Here is a 24622-nt window from a genome sequence, read left to right as displayed (position 1 = left end):
CAAAGCTGATTTGAGTGTCCTCTGAACCCGGACCCCAAGATCCTTCTGACCTTCCACACTGCTAAGAGTCTTACCCTTAATATTATATTCCATCATCCTATTTGACCTGCCAAAACGAACAACCACATTCATATCTAACAGGTACAAATACTCTCCATTTGCCTGGTTGAGCACAGTTCCAACAACACAAGAAGCTTGATATCAGCCAAAACAGCCTGCTTGATTAGCGTCCTATCCACAAACATTCACTGCCTTCACCACCACTGCACAGTGGCAGCAGTGCATGCTATCTACAAGACACAGCGCAGGAACTCATCAAGCCATCTTAGACAGCATCTTCCAAAACCTGGCCGCTTCCCCCTAGAAAGACAAAGGTAGGAAATACAAGGGAGCACCACTACTTGGAAGCTCCCCTCCAACCAACTACCTTACTGATTAGGAAATATTTCACTGTTCCTTCACTATCGCTGGGTTAAAATTCTGGAACTTTATTCCTAACAGCACTGTGGGTGTACCTACTCTACATGAACTATAAACAGTTCAAGTGGCTTACCATCACGTCTCAAGGGCAATTCGGGAGGGCAATAAAAATGCTGGTCTAGCTAGTAATACCCACACCCCATCAATGAGTAAGACAATGTCCTGTGAAACAAGATCTCCCTGCAATGATAAGTTTAGGTACTTCATTGTCACTGCCTTGTAAACTGTGCTTGTTAACAAAGATCAAGCAGCTCATAACATTTGCCGAGGCAGTAAATTAGCATGATTTGTTAACATTGGCTGACGTTGATTATGGCCAGTAAATTGCTGTTTGATGAGGATATAAACATACCTAAATATGGAAACTTATACAGGGTAATTCTTCCAAAGTTCTTACGATTGACCTTATTTTTAAATCATTTGGATAATACCAACCTCACAACTTGACTGATGTCTGGATCCTTTGTTGCAAATTCTATTTTGCAGTGTTATATAATTCCATTTAAAATATAAACTTTTGACACTGAGAGATGTTTTTGCAGCATTGCCATGCTGTAATTCTGAGATGATATAGAGACCATCTAGTCTTCTCAAGCTGCTCCTTTCTTAATTAAAATAGTGGTTCAATAAATGCTAATTATCAATTTTTGTATTGATACATATTTTTGAAAGTACTGTAGTTGGCTGGGATTATTTGTTATCTAGAATGTACAATGCAAATATGTTTTGGGTTCCAGCAGAAGAAATAAAAACTAGAAGGTCAATCGTGGATTTTGCCTTGCAAAGTTCAAAGCCACTTGTAAAATGGTGTTGTTTATGTGTAAACTAATTTGATTTTCTGATAGGAGGGCATTCCTATTACAGGTATTTCACAATTGGAATCAGACTTGTTTGGGTTTGGCCAATAAATATATAAATAAGCAAAGCACCTTTTGTCTTCAAACCTTGACTGCAGAACAGAAGGTCAGTAGTGGCAGGCTTTTGCTGTGAGGTGAATTATGTGGACTGCATTCAAAAGTTCAAAACCATTCTCCCTACTGATGAAACCTTGATAGCTCTATTGCTGTTGTTACCAGAGCAATAAAGCTATCAGAAGTAACACTGTAGAATTATGATATAACTGCCCCCCTGCCCCCCCCAAAACAAAAGATTCAGAAAGCAGGATCTCCATACACGACTGGTTTAAACTTAGAAATTTCTATCATAGAAACCCTACAGTGCTGAAGGAGACCATACAGCCTATCGAGTCTGCACCGACAACAGTTCCACCCAGGCCCTATCCCTGTAATCCCACATATTTACTCTGCTAATCACTCTAATTTATATATCCCAGGACACTAAGGGGCAATTTAGCATGGCCAATTTACCTAACCTGCATATCTTTGGACTGTGGGTGGAAACCGGAGAACCTGAAGGAAACCCATGCAGACACTGGGAGAACATGCAAACTCCACACAGACAGTGACCCAAGTTGGGAGTCGAACCCAGGTCCCTAGTGTGTAAGGCAGCAGTGCTAACCACTGTGCCACCTCTAAAATTAATAAAAGAGTTTGATGGCTAAAAATAAAATGAAGCATTTGAATTTTTGCACTACTTTAAACCTCTCCATGTCACTATCTCTCTGGCCTCTTTCAAGATGTAGCCTAAACCTAGCTCAGAGACTAAATCTTGTTGTTTGTCCAAAAATCTGCTTATCTGGTTCAGTGTCAAATTTTATTTGCTAATGCTCGAGTAAAGTGCTTTGGGTCACATTATGATAATAAAGGCATGTTTATTATCATCTAGGAGGACAAGGGCAGAATTTACCTGGGAACTTCACCACCTGGAAGTCCTACTCTAACTAACTCACTCGCCATCCTAACTAGGGAATGTATCACCATTCCTTTCATTGTTAGGTCAAATTCCTAGAATTACCTCCCTAACAACACTGTAGGTGAACCCACACTACATGGACTGCAGTGATTCAAGAAGACAGTTCACCATCGCCTTCTCAAGGGCAATTAGGGATGGGCAATGAATGCTGGCTTAGCCAGCATTGTCCACATCCTTTGAATGAATAATACAAGATATTGTTGTTGACCTAAAAATTTACAAGATTGCATGTTATTAGAGTTCAATATTATGCTTTTGGATAAAAAATACAATAGCTAAGATTTTCCAAAAAAAAAATTCTGAGTCCCCAATTTGCGGGAAAATGGGAGTAATGCCCGCTATTATTTTTTCAGAGTGATTTCCAGAGCGAATCTCTGACACTATGTGCGTCACAAAATGCCCTAGCAAGTCTCTGGAAATTTGTGGGTGGGGTCTAACCCCACCTGAAAGGCTGGCAGCATAGCGCTCAGCAGGTCACTGCACATGCCTCCATCTGTCATCGCAGGCATCAACACATACGCAGTGGCTTCACATTGCTGGCCATCAAATCGCTGCCCTTGCAACACCACCTCCCCCCCCCCCCCCCCCCCCCCACTTACGATGGCTGGCTGCCCAGACCCCTCCAGGCAAGCCCTGGTATCACCCCTCCCCCCCGCCCCCTCCCCCCCACTCCTGCACTGCATGGCTAGCCACAATCATCATCCTCCCTCCCTCTGTCTGCAATCCCTGTGCAAAGTGGCAGCAGACCCACTATCCCCACCCCCTCGGCACTGTCCACCCTTTGGGCAGTGCTGATTTGCCCCTTGGGCAATGCCAGGCTGGTACTGTCTAAGGGGCACCCCCTTGCCCCTGACCTCCTGGGTGGGGGCTCATGGCCTCTGTTCCCTCCAATGGGGTCAACCGCCTTTCCCCGTCAGTGGGGAGCAGTTGTAAACCCTGTTGGAGTGAATCAATCCTAGCTGGTGGGGAGAGACTTCCGTCTCACTAATCAAATTTAAATCCTGATTTCCATATGGTAATCAGCTACATGCCGGACTAATTACTCTGGAAATCTTCACTGCAGAGACTTGCAGAGGCCGTGACGTCCAATGGGAAGCCAGTAAAATGGCCTCTGCTGCTTGAGCAGCGCAGTGGACTGGGAGAATCACCCCCAACGAGACAAAGCATCTTTTTTTACAGACAGCTTTGCCAGTGGCGGGATTTTATGGCCATGTTCGAGCGGGACTGGAAAATCCCACCTGAGTCAATACATTTCCATTGTCTGCCCCTCACCCGTTCCAATTCTGTGGTTGGGGGGGGGGGGGGGGGTGGTGGAATTCCAGCGAATATCTTTCTTTGAAGTAAAGTTAAGGTTTATGTATTAGTCACAAGGAAGGCTTCCATTAACACAACAATGAAGTTACTGTGAAATTAGACCATAAAACGTAGGAGCAGAATTAAGCCTCTTGGCCCATCATGGCTGATATTTTTCTCATCCATTCTCCTACCTTTTCCCCATAACCCCGACCCCTTTATTAATTAACAACCTGTCTATCTCTGTCTCAAAGACATTCAATTACTTGACCTGCATAGCGTTCTGCGGCAAGCAGATCCATTTAGTTGTCCTAGGTGCCACACTCCAGTGCCTGTTCAGGTCAACGTAACTAACTAGCACGCCTTTCAGAATGTGGGAGGAAACCAGGACACCTGGAGGAAACCCATGCAGACACGGGGAGAACATGCAAATTTCAGTGACCCAAGCCGGGAATCGAACCCAGATCCCTGGCTCTGTGCTACCACGCCACCCCAGAAAGGTCCTAAAGCATTTGCATACAGTGAATTATTCTGAATGCAGTCACTATTGCTATGAGGGAAACACAGCAAGTGGACCTGAAGATGGTTTTGGTGGTAAATGTGGAAAGAATGTTAACAGTAAATTTGGGTAATTTCCTTCTCTTACTAAATAGTGCCATACTGTAAAGAGTTACAAGTTATGTTAATGAGGCTACACACCCACTATCTTAAGTCTCTCATTGAATAAGTGAAATTCTTCAAAACTCACAGCTCTTGAGCAGCCATCTAAAACATTAGAGTACAACTACTGAGCTTCAGTTTAATGTGTCCTCCAAAAGAATTCAGTTATGAGGATACAGAACTAACATTATTTGGAATGTCAGTCTACACAAATCTTGGAGTGGGGCCTGAACCCAAGATTGTTGTCAATCTCACCATTCTCTTTACTCAGAACATAAGAACATAAGAAATAGGAGCAGGAGTAGGCCATCTAGCCCTTCGAGCCTGCCCCACCATTCAATAAGATCATGGCTGATCTGAAGTGGATCAGTTCCACTTTCCCGCTTTCTCCCCATAACCCTTAATTCCCTTGCCTACCAAAAACCTATCTACCCGCGTCTTAAATATATTTAGCGAGGTAGCCTCCACCACTTCAACGGGCAGAGAATTCCAGAGATTCACCACCCTTTGAGTGAAGAAGTTAAGGCAGTACAATCCACACCGCAGAGAGTGGTTGGGGTGTGGATTGTACTGCCTGCTGTGATAATGGAGTTGGACACTTTCAGGCAGCTATTGGATAGGCACATGGAGCACACCAGAATGATAGGGAGTGGGATAGCTTGATCTTGGGTTTGGACATAGCTCGGCACAACATCGAGGGCCGCAGGGCCTGTACTGTGCTGTAATGTTCCATGTTCATCAAGCTGACACTCTTCTGAATTTTTCTGACAAAATCTTGTTTTAGTTAATTCTTGGGATAGGACTGTCGCTGTCTAGATGAGCATTTATTGTCCATCCCCAATTGACCTAGGGAAGATGGTGGTGTATATTTCAAATCAGGATAGTGCTGGGTGGCTTGGAAAGGAATTTGCGGGTGGTGGTATTCTCATGTGTCTACTGCCCTCGCCCTTCTAGATGGAAGAGATCGTGGGTTTGGAAGGTGCCGTCTATGGAGCCTTGATGAGTTCCTGCAGTGCATCCTGTCAGTGGTACCCCCTGTTGCCACTGTGTCAGTGGTGGAGGAAGTAGATGGTGAAGGTGGTGGATGGATTCTACACCAGTTTTATCACCAGAGCTAACCTGCAAATTCTTGTCAGATTGCATTCATCAAGTTCCTTTAAATAATGGAGCTGATACATCAGACAGGGGATTAATTGTATTTAAGTTTTGGCTATTAATTGTAGTGTCACCTGTGTTTATGGACATAGTAGCACACTGAAAGTATGGTTGTTGGTTGGAGATGTGGAACCTGCAAAGCGTGTCTCTAAATAAAAGTTTAAGTTTATTACTGTCACAAGTAGGTTCACATTAACGTTGCAATGAAGTTACTGTGAAAATCACCTGTAAAAATAAAAGCTAAGGCATGTGTAAATAGTAGGCTCTAATGTTCTTAGCTGGGCAAACTGTCTAGAAACTTGGCAACATTGGAAGATAAGAATATAGGAATTAGGAGCAGAATTCGGTAAATTCAGCATTTTGAGCTTTCTCCGCCATTCAATCAGATCATGGCTGATTTCTCCCTGGTCTCAAATCCATCTCCCCACCTGTTCCCCATATCCCCTTATCTCCTTTTTTTTATCAAAAATATATCTATCTCCTCTTGAAACCTTTCAACAATTCAGACTCCACCTCACAATGGGGCAGCAAGTTCTACAAATTCACCACCCTCTGCAGGAAATAGCTCCTCCTAATCTCAGCTTTAAATCCGCCACCTCTCAATCTATACCCATGACCTCTTGTTCAAGTTTGCCCCAAAAGAGGAAATATTTGGTCTACATTTCACTTTTTCAATCCCTTTTAGTATTTTGTATACATCTATCAGACCGCCACCCCCCCCGCCATCCTTCAAAACTCCAGCGAGTATAAACTATTTAATCTCTCCTCATGAGTCAACCCTTTCATCCCTGGAATCAACCTGATGAACCTCCTCTGAACTGCCTCCAATGCTGCCACATCCTTCCTCAAATAAGAAGACCAAAATTGGACAGAATATTCCAGATGGGGTCTCACCAACACCATGTACAATTGCAACAACACTTCTCTACTTTTACTCCAGTCCCTTTGCAATAAATGCCAGCATCCCATTTGCCTGTTTTATGACGTGCTGCACCTGCATACTGATTTTCTACAATTCATGAACAATGACACCCAGATCCCTCTGCCCCGACACATTTTGAATCTGCTTTCCATTTAGGTACTAATTTGCCTTTCTATTTTTTCTGCCAAAATGAACAAGCTCACACTTATCCACATTAAACTCCATCGGCCAGATTTTGTCCCATTCTCCTAGCCTTTCTATAAACATCTGTAAAATCTTTATATCCTTTTCACAGCCTACTTTCCCACCTATTTTAATATTATTCTCAAATTTTGCTATGTTACACTCTGTCCCTTCTTGCAGATCATTTGGATAGATTGTAAACAGTGAGTTCCAAGGACTGACCCTGCAGCACCCTGCTACTTATATTTCGCCAGCCAGAGAAGGATTCATTTATCACAACACTCTCTTTCTCAGTCAGCCAATCCTCATTCCAATCTAGAACTCTACCCCAGTCCCCTGTGATCTCAACTTCTGGATCAGTCTTTTATGCAGCACCTTGTCAAACACCTTCTGGAATTCCAGATACACTACCTCCACAGGTTCCCCACTATCCACCTTGCTGGTTATGTCCTCAAAGAACTCAGTCAAGTTTGTCAAACATGACTCATCCTGCATAAAACCATGGTGACAATGGTGGATTGAGTTTTACCTTTCCAAATGCTAATTCATTTCCTCCTTAATAATTGATTCTAGCAATTTCCCACTACAGTTGACCAGCCTATTGTTTCCTACTTTTTGCCTCTCTTCCTTTTTGAATAAGGGCATCATATTAGCATGTTTCCAATCCATTTGGACTCTACCAGAATCCAAGAAATTTTGAAATGTCATAACAAATGCATCCATTTTCTTTGCTATCACCTCCTTTAATAGCCGAGGGTACAGGGCATCAAGTCCTAGAGATCGGAGGGTGTGGAGAGTCTGCAGAAGGATCTAGATAGGCTGGGCGAATGGGCCAGGAAATGGCAAATGGAATTTAATGTTGGCAAGTGTGAGGTGGTCCACTTTGGTAGGAAAAATGGTAGGAAGGACTATTACTTACGAGGCGAAAAACTGCAGCAGGCGACGGTACAGAGGGACCTCGGGGTCCTTGTGCATGAGTCGCAAAAACCCAGCTTGCAAGTGCAGCAGGTGGTCAGGAAGGCGAATGGGATGCTGGCCTTCATAGCGAAGGGGATTGAATATAAAAGTAGGGAGGTCTTGCTGCAGCTGTATAGGGCATTGGTGAGGCCGCAACTGGAGTACTGTGTGCATTTTTGGGCGCCGCACCTGCGCAAAGATATTTTGGCCTTGGAGGGAGTGCAGAGGAGGTTTACTAGGCTGATACCGGAGTTGAGGGGGTTGAGCTATGAGGAGAGGCTGAATAAACTGGGCTTGTACTTGTTAGAGTTTAGAAGAATGAGAGGAGATCTCATTGAGACGTATAAGATGATGAATGGGATGGATAGGATAGAGGTGGAAAGACTCTTCCCGCTCAAAAAAGACAATAGGACTAGGGGGCACAGCCTCAAGATAAAAGGGGGACGGTTTAGAACGGAGTTGAGGAGGAACTTCTTCACTCAAAGGGTGGTGAATCTCTGGAATTCTCTGCCCGTTGAAGTGGTGGAGGCTGCCTCGCTAAATATTTTTAAGACGCGGGTTGATGGGTTTTTGATAGGAGAGGGGATTAAGGGTTATGGGGAGAGGGCGGGAAAGTGGAACTGAGCAGCGACAGATCAGCCATGATCTTATTGAATGGAGGGGCAGGCTCGAAGGGCTGGATGGCCTACTCCTGCTCCTATTTCTTATGTTCTTATTTATCTGCCTTTAATTCCATTAGTTTATTCAATACCTTCTCCCTGGTGATGATTATTACACCATGTTCCTCTGCATTAACGACAGTTATTGGAAAATCTTTATTATTCCCTACCATTAAGAGAGAGGCAAAATATTGATTTAGTTCCTCCGCCATCTCTGTGTTCCCCATTAATAGTTCACCAGTATTATCCTCTAATGGGTCTGCATTTACTTTAACTATTCTCTTCCTCTTTATATATTTATGGAAGCTATTGTATCTGTGTTTTTGTTTTCTGTTAGTTTCTACTCATAGCTCATCTTAGTTATTTTGGTTTTACTTTTAGGAACCTTCCGCTTACCACTAGCTCATGCAGATTGGTACGTCCTAGTTTTTGCTTTTATGTCCTCTTTGACTTCCTTGCCTAACCATGGAACATTTTTCTTCCTTTTACAATTCCTCTTCTTCTCAGGAATTATACTTTAATTGTGAGATATTCAATGTCTCCCTGAACATCCGGTTTGTTCCTCAGCTGTCCTGCCCTCAATCATTTGCAGCCAGTTTACCTGAGCCAACTCCTTCCTCCAGCCTATATAATTACCTCTGCCTCATGTTAAAACTAATAAAACTGTCTTCTCTTGCTCAATTTGAACCTGAAATTCTAGCATGCTGTGATTGCTCTTTCCAAGAAGATCTTGAACAACAAGACTATTTATCAACCCTTCTTTGTTACATAATACTAAATTTAAATAATCCTGCTCCCTGGTTGGTTCCGTAACACACTGCTGTAAGAAATAATCCCTCATACACTATGAAATCTCCCTCGAGGCTCCTTTGCCAATTTGATCCAGTAAATGTGCATGCTAAAATTACCCATGGTTCCTGTTGTGCTCCTTTCACAAGCCCTCATTATTTTTTGGTTTACACTATACCCCACTTTGGAAATATTGCTCAGGAGTCTGTAAAATACTCCGACCAATATGTTTTTTCCTTTATTTATTATTTCTACCCAAACATTGTTTGAGTTCTAATAGGAAAAGTGAAGAGGGTGGTCACAGAATCATAGAACGCCTACAGTGCATAAAGAGGCTATTTGGCCCTTCGAGCCTGCATTGGCAACAATCCCACCTGGCCCCTATCCCTGTAACCCTCCATATTTACCTTCCTAATCTCCCGGACGCTAAGGAGCAATTTAGCATGACCAATCCACCTAACCCACACATCTTTGGACTCTGGTAGGATACCGGACTACCCAGAGGAAACCTACGCAGACATGGGGAGCTCGTGCAAGCTCCACACAGTCAGTCACCCAAGGCAGGGAATAAGTCCAACAAATAGGGTTAGGTGAATGGGCCATGTTAAATTGCCCCTTTAGTGTCAGAGGGACTAGCTTGGGTAAGTGCATGGGGTTGCGGGAATAGGGCCTGGGTGGGATTGTGGCCAGTACATACTTGATGGGCTGAATGGCCTTCTTCTGCACTGCAGAATTCGAGAACTCGGGTCCCTGGTGCTGTGAGGCAGCAGTGTTAACTAATGTGCCACCATGCCTCCAGTTTCTCTCCAAATCCAGAAGAAATTATTTTTGTTGGTAAATTCTTAGTCACTCCATTATGGTTAGGACAGTGTTAAGCAAACATGACCTAATTGCCTTGTATTATGTGTTATTTTATCTTCTGTGCCTAACATGTTACAGTTGGAGATTCTTGTTCTCTCCATAGTTTTAAAACAAGGCAACACTTCCAAACCCACATCTACAGTCGCTTTGACATCTTGCCACTCTTGGTTGCAGGTTATTGAGTTCAATGGCCTCAGAAACAGGAAACCCTGACTGAGTATAAGTTAAGCGTGCAAGCATTATGCTTTCCAGGTTGGGCTGTGTATCTCTCTGACCTATTTTGTTTCTCACTCAAAGGCAAGAAAGGGTGTGTGCTTCCCATTGGTTTAAGGAAATGTCTTGTGTTCACGACACCACATTCCTGAAATTGACAACCCGTGGGGAGCAAGTGTCCCATTTTTGGTTCAGAAAGATTATTTTTTGTTCACTCACTAATCTATTTTGAAAAAGTCAATTTTCACATGATTTATAATTGAATTCTTGATATATGTTACAGTTTATCTTTATCTGGCACCAGATATGAAGCATGTTTTAAGTTCTATTATAAACATCTAAAAATATGACACTGTACTAAAAACAATGCCTTTTATAAACCCCTAAGACCATGTTTGATGATTTGTAGATCTCCAGAACTTAAGTGGAATTCTATGACCCATTTCTATAATATAGAAAGAGTGTAACTAATAAATGGGTCATGGAATTCTACTTAGTAAGTTCTGGAAATCTACATTGTAAAGAAGTTACTGGAATCAAATATCAGGGCAGGAGGACTAAGCACTTGGGACAAGTAAAACTTGATCAAAGGCAGCATAGAATGGTGAAAGCTAGGTCATGTCTAACCAATTGAGTTGACTTCTTTTGAGAAAGTTACTCACACTGTAAATAGCTGAGTGTTAATGGATGTTGTCCATGTGGATTTCCAAAAGGCGTTCCCTAAGGTTCTGCACAAGAAGCAATTGGCGAAAAACAATTGAATTGAAGGTAGATGGCAGGAAAGTAGGAAGCAGACAGGACGAATGAAGGGAACATTCTCAGACTGTAGCAAATGGTGTTCCCCAAGCACCAATGCTTTTTCCTATAGATACTAATGATTTGGATGACGGAATCGAAAATAATTCACCCTTGCCAGCAACACACATTCATACAGGGATCTGTTCTCTGCAAACAAAAAGAATATGTTCAAACATTGCACTATGTTTGAATTATCCTGGAATTAGGGAAGCCTGTCGTTCCTCATTGCATTCCTCATGGCAACGCCTTGGCTAATTGAAGATGACATGCCGACTAATCAGCACCCTTTCCTCCTGCGGTATAAATTGCAATGATCATATGAAATTTGGCAATCTTGCACTTGTCCCAATGAGTGCAAGTCAAATAAAAAGTTGTATGTGCAAGCTGGCACAGTGATCAGCATTGCTGCCTCACAGCGCTAGAGACCCAGATTCAATTCCGGCCTTGGGTCACTGTCTGTGTGGAGTCTACATATTCTCCCCGTGTCTGCGTGGGTTTCCTCCGTGTGCTCCGGTTTCCTCCCACAGTCTGAAAGACGTGCTGGTTAGGTGCATTGGCTGTGCTAAATTTTCTCTCAGTGTACCCAAACAGGCGCCGGAGTGTGGCAACTGGGGGATTTTCACAGTAACTTCATTGCAGTGTTAATGAAAGCTTACTTGTGACACTAATAAATAAGCTTCCTGAGGATGCTCAAGCTAGCAGGCATGGCAAATTGGGTAGGTGGGAGCAGGAATTTACTTTGGGATACAGACAGGCTCAGTAGCTATGCAAAAACTTATGGCCTGGATTTTCCAGTCCTTTTCTCCCCCTGGTGAGATTTTCCAGTCCTGCCCTCGGCAACCCTCCCCGCAGTGGGTTCTCAACAATGCAGGACCCCACTGGCAGCAATGGCGAACCACCTCTGCTGCCAAAAAAAAACACTGTGGTGGGTGTTGGTGGGAATGGAAGGAATGTTTTCTCAATGGGTAGGAATAGTATGTGTGGCGATTCAAAGGAATATGAGTGCCCAGTGTTCAAGTATCTGGAATAGAAAGAGGAGAGAGTAATGCTTTAGCACTGCATTCAATTTTGGACACTGGACATCAAAGAAGGACATATTGGCATTGGAGAAGCTTCAGAATGACACGGGGGCTTAAAGGGTTAAATTATGAGAAGTTGTATTTCAATAAATTAAGAAGGTTTGGAGATGATTTGATTAAGGTTTTAAAAGGATAAAATGAGTTCAGATAAGTTCCTACGATCAGGAATTTCAGAACAAGGGGTGATAAAAAGTCACTTACAAAGGAAGCAGAAAGCACCTTTTCACACAAAGAATAATAAAAATATTTTCCAATGGCTGTGGACAGTGAGTCAATAAAATTTTTCAGTAATTCTTTTGTTAGGTGAGAATTCAAAAGGATATGAAGCAGTCATGAGTAAAAGGAGTTGAGGTACAAATCTAGGGTCACATGGCTGGATTTGACAATGTCCTGGTCCCCAATAGTGTCCCTCCCCCACGCCCCATGCCCCTCACTGCAGCTAAAATGTTGGGGGTAGCCCATCCATCATGGCTGTCCCGCAATAATTTAACCTCGACAGCAGCATTAACTGCTTTCAGGCCCAATGAAACCCTTTTCTCAGCAAGGATGCTGGGCCTTAGAGAGTGTCCAGCCAATCAGATTGGCTGGCAGTTCCATGTTGCCACCACAGCCAGTGGGGAGAGGTGGTCACTGCTGGGATTACAGGCAGTCCCATCATGCCAAGAAAGCCATGGATAAGACCCATGACCATTGGGGCGGATGGGATCAAAGTTATGGAGTGAAAGCAGGATTAGGCTATTGCGTTGGGTGATCAGCTGTGATCATGATGAATGGTAGAGCAGGCTCGAAGGGATGAATGGCCTCCTCCTGTTTCTATCTTCTATATTTCTTTGTTTCTATGTTAAGTCCAGGATCAGGGTTCTCAGCAAGGAGGTGAGAGCATAGGCCTTGCGGAAAGGCATTGGTTTAAAGATGCCAGGGAGAGAGTTACGAGGCATTAACCTTGAGGGAGAGGATGGCTTCAATAAACCCAGGGGAATTGCAAAAGAAGACACACCGCTCACCCAACATCAGCACAGCTACCTAAAGCTACTGGGGTTCCCACATAGTGAGCCTCCTTTAGCCACGGGTAAGTAACTGTGAGGTGAGGCCCTTAACAGCTATTAATTAGTCACTTAAGTGCCTCAAAAGGATTAAGGGCAGGTGGTTTACCCAACACCACACTTCCCACAACACCCCCCTCCCCACGCACTCCCCACCCTGCCCAAAAATGAAATATAGCCAGCTGAAAGATCTCTCATGAGATTTTACATGTTCCTCACCTTCAGACCCACTGCTGCAGAGCATAAAGACCGGCCCAGAGAATCAAAACAGTACAGAAGGAGACCAATCAGCCCATCAAAATCTAATCATCCAAATGAATGATTGAATAGGCTTGAGGGACCCAGTGGCTTACTCCTGCTCTTATGTGAATGATTAAGCCTTACAAAGGTAATTCCAGAGATTCACCACCCTTCACTCAAAGGGTGGTGAATCTCTGGAATTCTCTGCCCGTTGAAGTGGTGGAGGCTACCTCGCTAAATATATTTAAGACGCGGGTAGATAGGTTTTTGGTAGGCAAGGGGATTAAGGGTTATGGGGAGAAAGCGGGAAAGTGGAACTGAGCCACTTCAGATCAGCCATGATCTTACTGAATGGTGGGGCAGGCTCGAGGGGCTAGATGGCCTACTCCTGCTCCTACTTCTTATGTTCTTATGTTATGTTCTTAAGGTAAAATAATTTCATGCATGGTATAATACTGACAACATGCTGAGCGCTTCTAATCAACTTTTATATTTGCTTATGTAATTGCAAGGTTAATGGTACCAAGAGGAAGCAAAACTTCCCAAGAGCTTTGGCATCATCCTAATTGTATGTAAATATATGGGGGCTGTTGGGTGTGGTGGGATTGCCTGTCACCTCCCAGCCGCCTTTGGTGGGACTAAAAGCTCCACGGTAATTTGTTGGCTGACAGCTCTCTATGAAAGGGTGTCTCCACTGGGAAAAGAGAGGAAGTCTCATCAAGGTGGATTGCTGTGGGGCAGCTATTGGGAATATGGGTGGGCTCCCCAGTCATTTTACCTGGAGAGGGGGCAGAGTTGGGGGGAGGAGTTGTGTAGGAACCACATCAACCTATTAAATATCCAACCACATGACTCTAGGACCGGAATTCTCCGATTTCGCATGGCCCACCACTACTGTTGGTGAGAATGGAAAATTCGGCGCTCAGCCAAAACTCCATTCACTGCAGCGAGACTGGAGAATCCCAGCAGAGGACAAGGTTAGAGATTCATGGCCTAGTTGAGTACCTCAACTCCTTTTACTGATGTTTATTTCATATCTTTGGAACTCTTATGTAACAAAAAGCTATCGATCTCAGTATTATTCTTTTTTTATATGAAAAGGACAATTCTTAGTATCTGGCTTTCCAGAATCAAAACATTATTCTGTTTGAACTGCTGTTTAGCCAAGGTTATGAACTGAAACAGATGAGATTGGGTATGTCACAGGCCAAATACAGACAAATTATCCGATATTACCTCAAACAATGCACCTTAAGTCCACCCTCCGAGCAGTTGTGACACCGGTCTCGCTCTGCATTCTCCACCCCTGCTTTCCTTGCTTGCTTTTGGATCAAAAGCACCAATTTTGATCGTTTAGTGCAGAATGATGGATAGATTTGTGCCATTAAGACACCTCCACTACAAAAACTGGGTTAACGCTGAAACATTTCCAAGGCAACGGAATGTGAAAAAAGCATTTGTCCCAAGAGTCCAGACTGGATCTGAACTTGGATCACCAAAGTACAAGGACAGTGCTATAACCCAATTATTATATTTTTTTTTTGTTTTCCTTTTACTTCAGGTACTGCCTGTTTAACTTTCCCCCGGAGGTTAGAATTTAGAATTACTGGTCTGGAACATTGAGAACTGAAGACGATTGTTAGACTGACACAGTTTTATTTTTGGCTTGAGGAAAGAGAGTAAGACCTGATCACTAAGCAGAAGTTGACAAGGAGATGTATCATTGACTCATATTTTGGAAGGTTATTGTAGAGTAGATGCAGTTTGGGAATATAAATGAATTGTTAATAACATGCCTTGTATGTTGCTAATATGGGGCTATGGCCTACTGTAAATTGTAATTACTTTGCAATTGTTAATTGATCCTAATTAAAGATTGCAAATGAGAAGCATCCTGATTATGAACTATTATAAACCCCTGATATGCAGTTTCGATCAGCCTCAAAATATTTTGTTGTGCTACACCAGGGCACATTAAATTTGCCATTAAACCTTCACTGTCATCTCAACACAGGGTAGGGTTGGATGTGCGTCAGTGAGAATGTGACAATGTCTTGTGGAAGTCACTTCCTGAACTGGATCCAAGAAGCACCAAAACCTCGGAACAATTTCCAGCGGATAGCCTGAGTCTCATTTGAATTTGCACAGCATTGGGAAAGTGTGTATTCATTAGAATCGTAGAAATCATAGAAATGTGACAGTGCAGAAGGAGGCCATTTGGCCCATCAAGTCTGTAGCGACAACAATCCCACCCCAGGTGCTATACCCACAACCCCACACACTTACGCTGCTAATCCTCCAATCTACACATCCCGGGATCACTAAGGGGTAATGGCCAATCAATCTAACCTGCACATCTTTGGACTGTGGGAGGAAACCGGACCATCCGGAGGAAACCCACGGAGACACAGGGAGAACGTGCAAACTCCACATAAACAGTGACCCAAGCCTGGAATCGAACCCGGGTCCCTGGAGCTGTGAGGCAGCAACTGTGTCACTGAGCCCCACTGTTTTGAAAGTAGTGGCTAGACCTCCTAAACAATTAAGGATTCCATGTTTCAATCATTTTATTTTTGTTGTAATTGAGGACATTACCTTCATCAAACATGAATGGACAGCTTTGGAGAACAGAGCTCTGCAAGCAAGTTCAAACTTGTTATGGGCATCATGGTAGGCACAATGCCAGGGACCCAGCTTCAACTCCGGCCTTGGGTCACTGTTTGTATGAGGTTTGCACATTTTCTCCGTATCTGTGTGGTGCTCCGGTTTCCCAATCCAAATATCTGCGAGTTAGGTTGATTGGCCATACTAAATTGACCCTAGTGTCAGGGGATTAGCAAGATAAATGTGTGGGATTACAGGAACAGGGCCTGGGTGGGATTGTGATTGGTGCAGGCTCAATGGGCCAAAGGCCTCTCCCTGTACTGAAGGGATTCTATGGTCACTGACCTCAGTGCAATCAGGGGAGGCACTGGCGTAGTGGTATTGTCAGTAGACCAGTAATTGAGATACCCAGGGTAATCCTCTGGTGACTTGGATTCAAATCCCACCATGGCGAAATTTGAATTCAATAAAAATCTGGAATTAACAGCCTAATGATGGCGATGAAGCCATTGTCATAAAAATCCACCTGGTTCACTAATGTCTTTTAGTGAAGGAAATCTGCCGTCCTTACCTGGTCTGGCTGACATGTGACTCCAGATCCACAGCAATATGATTAATTATTAAATGCCCGCAGGGATGGGCAATAAATGCTGGCCCAGCCAGCAACGCCACGTCGCACGAATGAATGAAAGAAATTCAGCAAAACACATCCTACAGTATATCTTGGATCAGCCTCAGTTATTTCTAGTGATAATATGTCGGCCTTATTAAAAATAAACTCAAAGATACCATGAATAAGCAATAATCATAACGATGACATTCACAATCAAATCCAGGTTTTACTGCCCTCAGGTCTGCTTAAAGCCTGTCTTGCTCCAAAACAATGGCAAGTGCAATGAAAGGTATGTGTATTACACTTGTTTCTCTGCTGCTGACTTGCTGAGTCACTGTAGCACACACTTTCGCAGAGATTTATTATTTCAATGAACAGTAGAAATCACAAAACACGAAACAAGACCACAGCTTCGGGATGGAGTTCTGCTCACCGTGATTGCCCTTGGATGTCCGCACAGGTGTAAAATGGTTTTTGCTCGTTCGAACAGGCGAGTTATCCTTGGGCGATCCGTCTATTGCAGTCATGTTCTCTCTCTCGTAGTGCGGTACTGGAATCGGTCCCTGGTTCCGTAGAATGTCTGCCAAGGCCCTGTGAAATTTCACAGGAAATAAGGTTTGAAACAAAGCACGGTGGATTCACATTATTCACTACAAGAGTTCCAGTATTTCCATGTCCTGCAAAAAAACTTGCTGGGATCGCCATTTGCTATTAATGCTGTGATTGTCATCATTGTATGGCGACTGGTATCGCCATTTGAACCCATCACATTACTTACATCCCTTAATGCAGGTATAATTCTTGAAAAATGTCATGCCCCTTTTAACTGACAAATATTGGTATGTTATTTAGAAACTCTGCCAAGCTGTGGCAGTACCAAATAGTGATTAACTTGAAGATGTGACTTCTTAAATTTTTTATTTTGCAAGTATACAGCATTGGAGTCTTTTTTTATTCATTTGTGGGACATGAGTATCACTGGCTGGCCAGCATGTATGGCCCATCCCTACCTGCCTGAGGGCAGCTGAGAGTCAACCACATTGCTGTGGCTCTGGAGTCACATGTAGGCCACATCCAGGTAACAAAGGCAGATTTCCTCCCCTAAAGAGAACTAGGTGGGTTTTTCTGACAATGGTTTCACAGTCATTGGTAGATTCTTAATTTCAGATTTTTTTTCATTGAATTCAAATTCCACCATCTGCCATGGCAGGAATCGAACCCGGGTCCCCAGAACATTAGCTAAGTTTCTAGATTAATAGTCTAGCGATGATACGAGTAGGCCATCGCATCCCCCATAAATAGTGACAATACACAATATATAATATATGAAATGCAATGCATGGTTTGACTGTTGGCGCATAATTTTGGGTGGTTTATCAAGGGCGTAGAGCAAACAACGTCCAAAATAAATGCATTCCTTAAATCAGGTCCGTGAACTCCCTGTAAGCTCTTTCTCCAATCCAAATGTGAAAGCTTGGAAAAGGATTGATCCTACTTACAAGGGTTTTGTTCAAAAATTCCCTGTTTTTTTTGGACTAATCAGGAACCATTCCTTTCCTTACCTTCCAACTTTTAAGAATTGAAACTTCTAAGTCTTTAAGATCTGGGAAGGAGGGAATGGAAAGGTAAAGGATGGCCATGGGGGCGTGGGAGGGCAAAATGAGATGTGAGGGAGTTGGTGAAATGGGAAAGGAAAGGGAATGGAACGGGCTTGTTTATTGCAAATAGGGCTCACACATCTACATAGCCACACACAGCCCAACACTGCTTTCAAGATGTATGTTCTGTTCACCCCTTCGGAAGAATGGTCACCTTGATTTAGCATTTATTCTGTTTACCCGAGAGAGGTCAGAGGAGGAAAATGCTCCCAAAGATGTACAGTTGTATGGTACCCTCTCTTTGTTTGATCCCTCGTGTGTTTCAAATGCATGAGCGTAAAGAGGTCCTCAGGAGCTGGCGGAGGCAGGTTCGGTCAAGATATTCAATGGGAAATGAAATTGCGAGTTGAAAAAAAGGAATGAGCAAAGGAACAGGGATGAAGCAGGGGTGTGGGGATAGAATGCTCTCCAGTCAGTAGAGACTCGATGGGCTGAATGGCCTCTTACTGCACTGTGAAGTTTCTGTGATTTGGTTGGGTGGGTTACTGTACATATTTTCATTGTCTACTTTCCTTTAATCGCAGTATTAGTGCTGAAAACTACCTGTGTCAAAATAATGTCAGATGCGACAGTTTGTACAAATTATCACCTTCATTATCACCTCATGTGTCAATTTTCTACTTTGAAATACTTTTCATGTTTTGAATCACAATACTTTTCTTGTGTTCTGTCAATTTCTCACCATGATTCCTTTGTCTTTGATATTCTATGAGTAAAACCAATTAGAGCAATAAATCAGTTCTCTATATCACCAGTACTATTTTCTTCAATCTTTAGGCACCTATGTACATACGTTTCAAGTTAAAACATGTGCTCTTGTCTTTTTTGTTGAACTCAACACAAGTAATGTGTGAAGTGTTTTCCTAATGAACTGGTGCAAAAAGTCTGTTCCGAGATAACAAGGGAAAAACAAGTAAGAGGGTTCTGAGTAGTTATTTGACAATTGTGATTCAAAACAGCAGCTACACACACAAGTTGGTTTTTGTTGAGAAAGTTGGATAAAACATTATATTCCCCACTTTGTCTCTGCCCTTTTATACTTTAGATTGTAATAATACTGTGCCTTTAAGAATTGTATTTGTGTCATGTTTCTTGTGCAGGATTGTTTTTAGTAGTTCTATTATCGGTGTTGTTTTGCCTGTAACCGACAACCTACATCTTGATGCAGAAGCATAATTGATCCTAATTGCTGGAATGTTTGTTTTTGATCTGGCCAGTTTAAATCTGTTATTTTAGCGTTTTCCCCTGGGGTTTTTCAGAGTAGGGTTTGATTAGGTTAATTGGCAAAACAAGTTGTATGACTAGTTGGGACTAGGCTAGGGACAGAGATATTAAGTCAGTTGCTGCTTGGGATCTTTAGACAGAGGTAGCCTTGTCTGTGTCTCTTTTTCTCTCTGAATTTGGAGACTGGGATCTGCCAGGAAATAAGTCCCTTTCTCTGAAGTCTGCTGCATGTGAGTCAGAAGATAGGTGTCTTTCTGTATCTGTTCAGGGGGGTTAAAAGGGTGGAAATCTAACACCAGTGTGAGTCTTTTTTTGTGCTAACTTAGAGAAGAGGGATTTATGTCTATGGGGTTATTGCTGACATTGGAACTATGGAGATAGCTAGCTGTTAAAAATTATAACTTGTCATGTTTAAGTAATTCAGTTGGTAAAAGTTATGCTAATTCTTTTTGTTATATTTGAGCTATATTGTTAAATAACTTTATATAAATAATTAAACAAACAAATAATTATTTAAAAGCTCCCTATTCGATCAATAGAATCACAACTGCAACAAAACACTTTATGCGCATCCTAATGCCAAACTCAAAAAGAGTCTCAAAAGGGTCCAGGTTAACTTCATAATATACCATAGAGCTTCTGATGTGGTCCTTAACAAGTTGTTCATTAACATCATCACCCACTGGAATATGCACTAGTTGGTGCTGGAGGATAAATGGAGTCTGTCCATTTTTTTTGTTATTATATGTGGGTTAAATTTCTTGCCCAATTTAAGCCCTCATTTACTGATTCAATCTGCCTCCAGGCTATTTCACTTTAAACAACTTAGTGCATTATTGATGTAACACACTAGTGTGTCTTTGCTGTCTGGGCAAATTATTTTTATTCTTCTAGTAAATGAGCAGATCGCAACTTGTATATTGATTGCCCTTTTGCATGACACCTATTCCCCTGCAGGGCATTGTGCTGTCGGTTATCATAATTGTATCTTGCAGGCTACATGGTCTATGTCTTTTTTCTAAGAATGGATGAACACAGGCTCATTCTCATCTCAATTATGTGTGAATAGATGATATTCTGGGATGCTATAACAGTGTTTCTTCCATACTTTTTTCTCAACTGGTATTGGGCACATTTCTCAATTCGTAAGAAAACACCTATTTTCTTCCAGAAGCAATCACTGCTTTTCACAGAAAGGGAAGGTGCGCCTCCAAACAGCAGAAGCTCTGTTATCATTCCCATATGGACATGTGTCTTACAAAAAGAAACAAGTAAAAAAAGAAAGACATTCCAATAACACCTCATTCACGGGAGAAAATTTGTCAACGTGAGATCAAACCAAACAATAGGCAGAAAAAACATTCTAGAGTTAATGGTAAAATCTGACTTGACCATCAGATCAAGACGTGGTCTTCTGGTTATTCTTGTTTCCAGACCTCCAGTTCTCCATTCTCAGCTATGAATGTCCAGTCTTCCAGCCACTTGATTTACATCATGGTATTATCTTAATGAGGATCTTCACTCAAATTCTATTATTCTTAACCATGGGGAGCTTTCTGTTGGGGAATTTCCCCACCCCCTCACCTACTTGTGACATGTTTTCCGGTGGTGGAGGCTACTCATCATTGGCCGCCAACAAGATTTTCCAGTTCCGCTGCTGTCTATGGCATTTTGCACAGCTCGCCTGCCCCACTGCTGGAGGACCCATCACAGGGCATCGTCTACGACAGGATGACAAAGTCCCAAGGTCTATGGTTCTACGGTTGATGTGAAGGTCTGTAAAATCTCACCCTGTATCTTTCCTTGTCTTTTAATTCATTGACAAGGTGAACAGAGCAAGACCTGATCAACTTGTCTTTGAGGCTTACCCTCATGCAGGCTGCCCCTATTGATTAGATTAGTCTTGGCTCGTAATTCTGCTTTGGTGGAAAATTATCTACTCTGGTTTGTGAGTTTCATCTCATAAGAAAAAGAAATAGGAGCAGGAGTAGGCCATCTAGCCCCTCGAGCCTGCCCCACCATTCAGTAAGATCATGGCTGATCTGTCGTGGCTCAGTTCCACATTCCCGCCCTCTCCCCATAACCCTTAATCCCCTTGCCTATCAAAAACCTATTTAAATAGTTGCCTTCACTCAGACTAACTTGGCTCACATGGACAAATGTAGATCAATTAAGGGAAGTAAGCATAGACTTAAGAGAAAGTCATGTTTCATTAACTTGCTGGAGTTCTTTGAAGAGGTAGCAGAGAGGGTTGATTAGGGAAATACTGTTGACGTGGCGTATATAGACTTTCAAGAGGCATATGGAACAGTGCCCCACAACAGATGTGTGAGTAAAATTATAACTTGTGAGATAAAAGGGACAGGAGCAACTGGAATACAAAACTATCAGAGTGTCAGGGAGCAGACAGCAGGGATCAATGGACGTCTGTCGAGCTGGAGGAGGGTTTGTCATTGAGTTCCCAGAGGTCAGTGTTGGGTCCTTGCTTTTCCTGATGTATATGAATGATGGAGACCTTGGTGTGCAGGGCACTCTTTCAAAATTTGTGGATGATATGAAACTTGGAAGCATCGTGAACTGTGAGGAAGAACTGGATGAGTCAGTGGAATGGGCAGAAAGATGGCAGCTGAAGTTCAATGAGGAGAAATGCCAAGTGACTCATTTTAGTAGGAAGAACATGGGAAGAATATACAAAATAAAGGATACAATACTGAAGGAGATGTGGGAGCAGTAGGTCCTGGGGTGCATGTGTGTCATTGAGGGCAGCAGGCAAGCTTGAGAGCATGATTAATAGAGTGTAGGGTGTACTAAACTTTATTAATAGGAAATAGGGCACATTCAGAGGGAGAATTTGTTGAATTTGTACCAGACACTTGTTGAGCCTTAGCTCAAGTATTGCATCCAGTTTTGGGCACCGCAATTAAAGAATGATATGAAGGCATTGAAGAGAGTGCAGAAAAGATTCACAAGAATGGTTGTAGCATGAGGAACTTCAGTTATTCAGATAAGTCAAAGGAATTGGGCGGCTTTCTTTGCCTGCAAGGAGATTTGTAAGCCATGATGGATTTGGATAGAGCGGATGAGGGTGGGGGGGAAAGTGTTGACACTCACAAAAGGATTGAAAGGGCACAGATTTAAATTTATTGGCAAAAGAAGCAAAAGTGACGTGAGAATAAATTTCTAATTTCTCATTTCTGCCAGATGCTCTCATTTCTCCTTTTCAAGTTATCAGCATCATGTCTTGATCTGATGGTCAATTCAGTCTTTGTTCTCGACTCTAAATATAGCTAAAACAAAAAAAACAAAGAAAGTTACATTACAGGAGCAGGCCCTTCAGCCCTCCAAGCTTACACCGACCATGCTGCCCGACTGAACTAAAACCCCTTACCCTTCCATATCCCTCTATTCCCATCCTATTCATGTATTTGTCAAGACCCTCCTTAAACGTCACTATTGTATCCGCTTCCACAACCTCTCCCGACAGCGAGTTTGAGGCACCCACCACCACCTGTTTTAAAAACCTGCCTCACACATCTCCTTTCAACCTTGCCCCTCGCACTTTAAATCTATGCCCCCTAGTAATTGACTCTTCCACCCTGGGAAAAAGCTTCTGACTATCCACTCTGTCGCATCCCTGTCAAGCCCTCGTCCCACTCTCCAATTTCCATATTTGATGTTGTTCTGACTGGGAGAGGGAGAACTCTCTCATTCCTCCTTTTCAAGTTCTCAGCACGATATCTTGGTAAGATGTTTGTTCTTGACTCTCGAATACTTCTGCCTTTTGTTAGGTTTGATCTCACGTTGACATACTCCCTCTCGTGAAAGGTGTTATATAAATGTCTTTCTTCCTTTACTTTCTTGTTCCTTTTAGTAAGCCACGCAAGCTTATGAGAATGATAACAGGGTTTTTGCTGTTTGCAGCCTCACCTTCCCTTCCTGGGAAAAGCAGTCATTGCTCCTGGAAGAAAATAAGTGTTTTCTTCTGATCTCAATAGGATTGGTTATTAGTTCCTCTGGCAACCAGGAGAAATGGAGAAGTTGGCTAATGTTATGACTTTTGAGTTTGCAAAAAGGTTTTTTATCTGTTTAACACAATGGTAGATTTTGCCTTAGACTCACTTTATTTTGCAATGTCTCTTTCTTTCTTGAACAATTTGTGTTGAAAGTGGGCACTTACCCTAGTTTTTACCTTTATTCTGGATATGTTGTTGAGTGGCATCTGTTCCATCTCTTTGGCACTTAGTAAACTTGATAACCTGACTTTCAGCTCTATTCATTTAACAGTTACTGTGAAACATATAAGCTGATATAAACAGAACCTTGCAGTTCCTTTTGCTGTAGGTATTCCATCTCTCATTTCCCCCTCTCTATGTCAAACTATCAATCACCAAAACTGCCTGAGTCACCCCTATCTATACCCTATATTGGCTCCTCTTGCCCGTGAAGTCAAATACAATGGCCCAGATCTTCCAGTTTCCAAATGGTCAGATCTCACAGGTAACTTGGAAAATGCTTTGGGAGATCTTTTGGCAGTCCCAATGCAAGGACACTGGAAAGTTTTAGATGGGTCCTATTTCTCAAAACCACCCCCACCCCTGAAAAAGTTGTCAACTCTGAGGTAGAGTCAGATGGTGTGATCTTATAGCCATTCACATCACGCTTCCGCTGCTGTGAGGTTGGAGAATTTGAACTATGGCATTACCTCAAAATGGTGTCTGAGTTCAATGAATCAATGTGTACTCATGCTAAGCAGAGCTATCAAGCTTAAATATATCCTGCCTATTTGAACAGGGCTACCAAACAACTCTATGAAGAAAATTTTGATTGGGTGCTTTATCTTGACCTCTTTCAGAGGCCCTAAGCATCATATATATAGCAGTCATTATCTATTTGATATCAAGGGGCAGGGTTCTCTGGCCATTCACACCACTGGGATTCACCCACCCCACTTCATTGAACGGAGATTTAGCTAAGCACCAAACTCCCTGTTTTCTCTGGAAGTGGTGGAAGGATGTGAATGGCCAGAGAATCCTGGTGAAGAACCAGCTGAAAGTGATGCAGCAAAATCTATGAACTAGTGTAGCTCTGGTACTGAAGACTTGAGCTCTAGAACTGGCCACATCCCTACCCAACTTGTTCCAGCATAACTACAAAACTGACATCTAACCAACAATGTGGAAAAGTTGCCCATCTATGTCCTGTCCGCAGTGAACAGAACAAATCCAAGTCAGCCAATTACCATCCCATCAGTCTACTCTTGATCATCAGTAAAGAGATATAAAGTGTCACTGACAGTCCTATCAACCACCTCTTACTCAA

General features: G+C 42.7%; 1 protein-coding gene across 2 annotated transcripts in view; it reads right to left on the bottom strand.

Moving 5' to 3' along the window:
• LOC145356372 (protein shisa-6-like) overlaps positions 1-24622 on the bottom strand; it is a 519167-nt gene that overhangs the window by 441441 nt on the left and 53104 nt on the right. For both annotated transcript variants that reach the window (XM_080209041.1, XM_080209042.1), the window contains exon 2: positions 16855-17012. In XM_080209041.1, coding sequence (XP_080065167.1) covers positions 16855-17012 — 158 coding nt within the window. The remainder of the gene's footprint in view (positions 1-16854; positions 17013-24622) is intronic.

Source organism: Carcharhinus amblyrhynchos, chromosome 21 (genome assembly GCF_965287045.1).
Source record: "Carcharhinus amblyrhynchos chromosome 21, sCarAmb.v2.hapA, whole genome shotgun sequence".
Classification (NCBI taxonomy): Eukaryota; Metazoa; Chordata; class Chondrichthyes; order Carcharhiniformes; family Carcharhinidae; genus Carcharhinus; species Carcharhinus amblyrhynchos.
The sequence above is the reverse complement of the archived record's forward strand: the minus strand, read 5'-3'. Positions and strand labels throughout refer to the sequence as shown.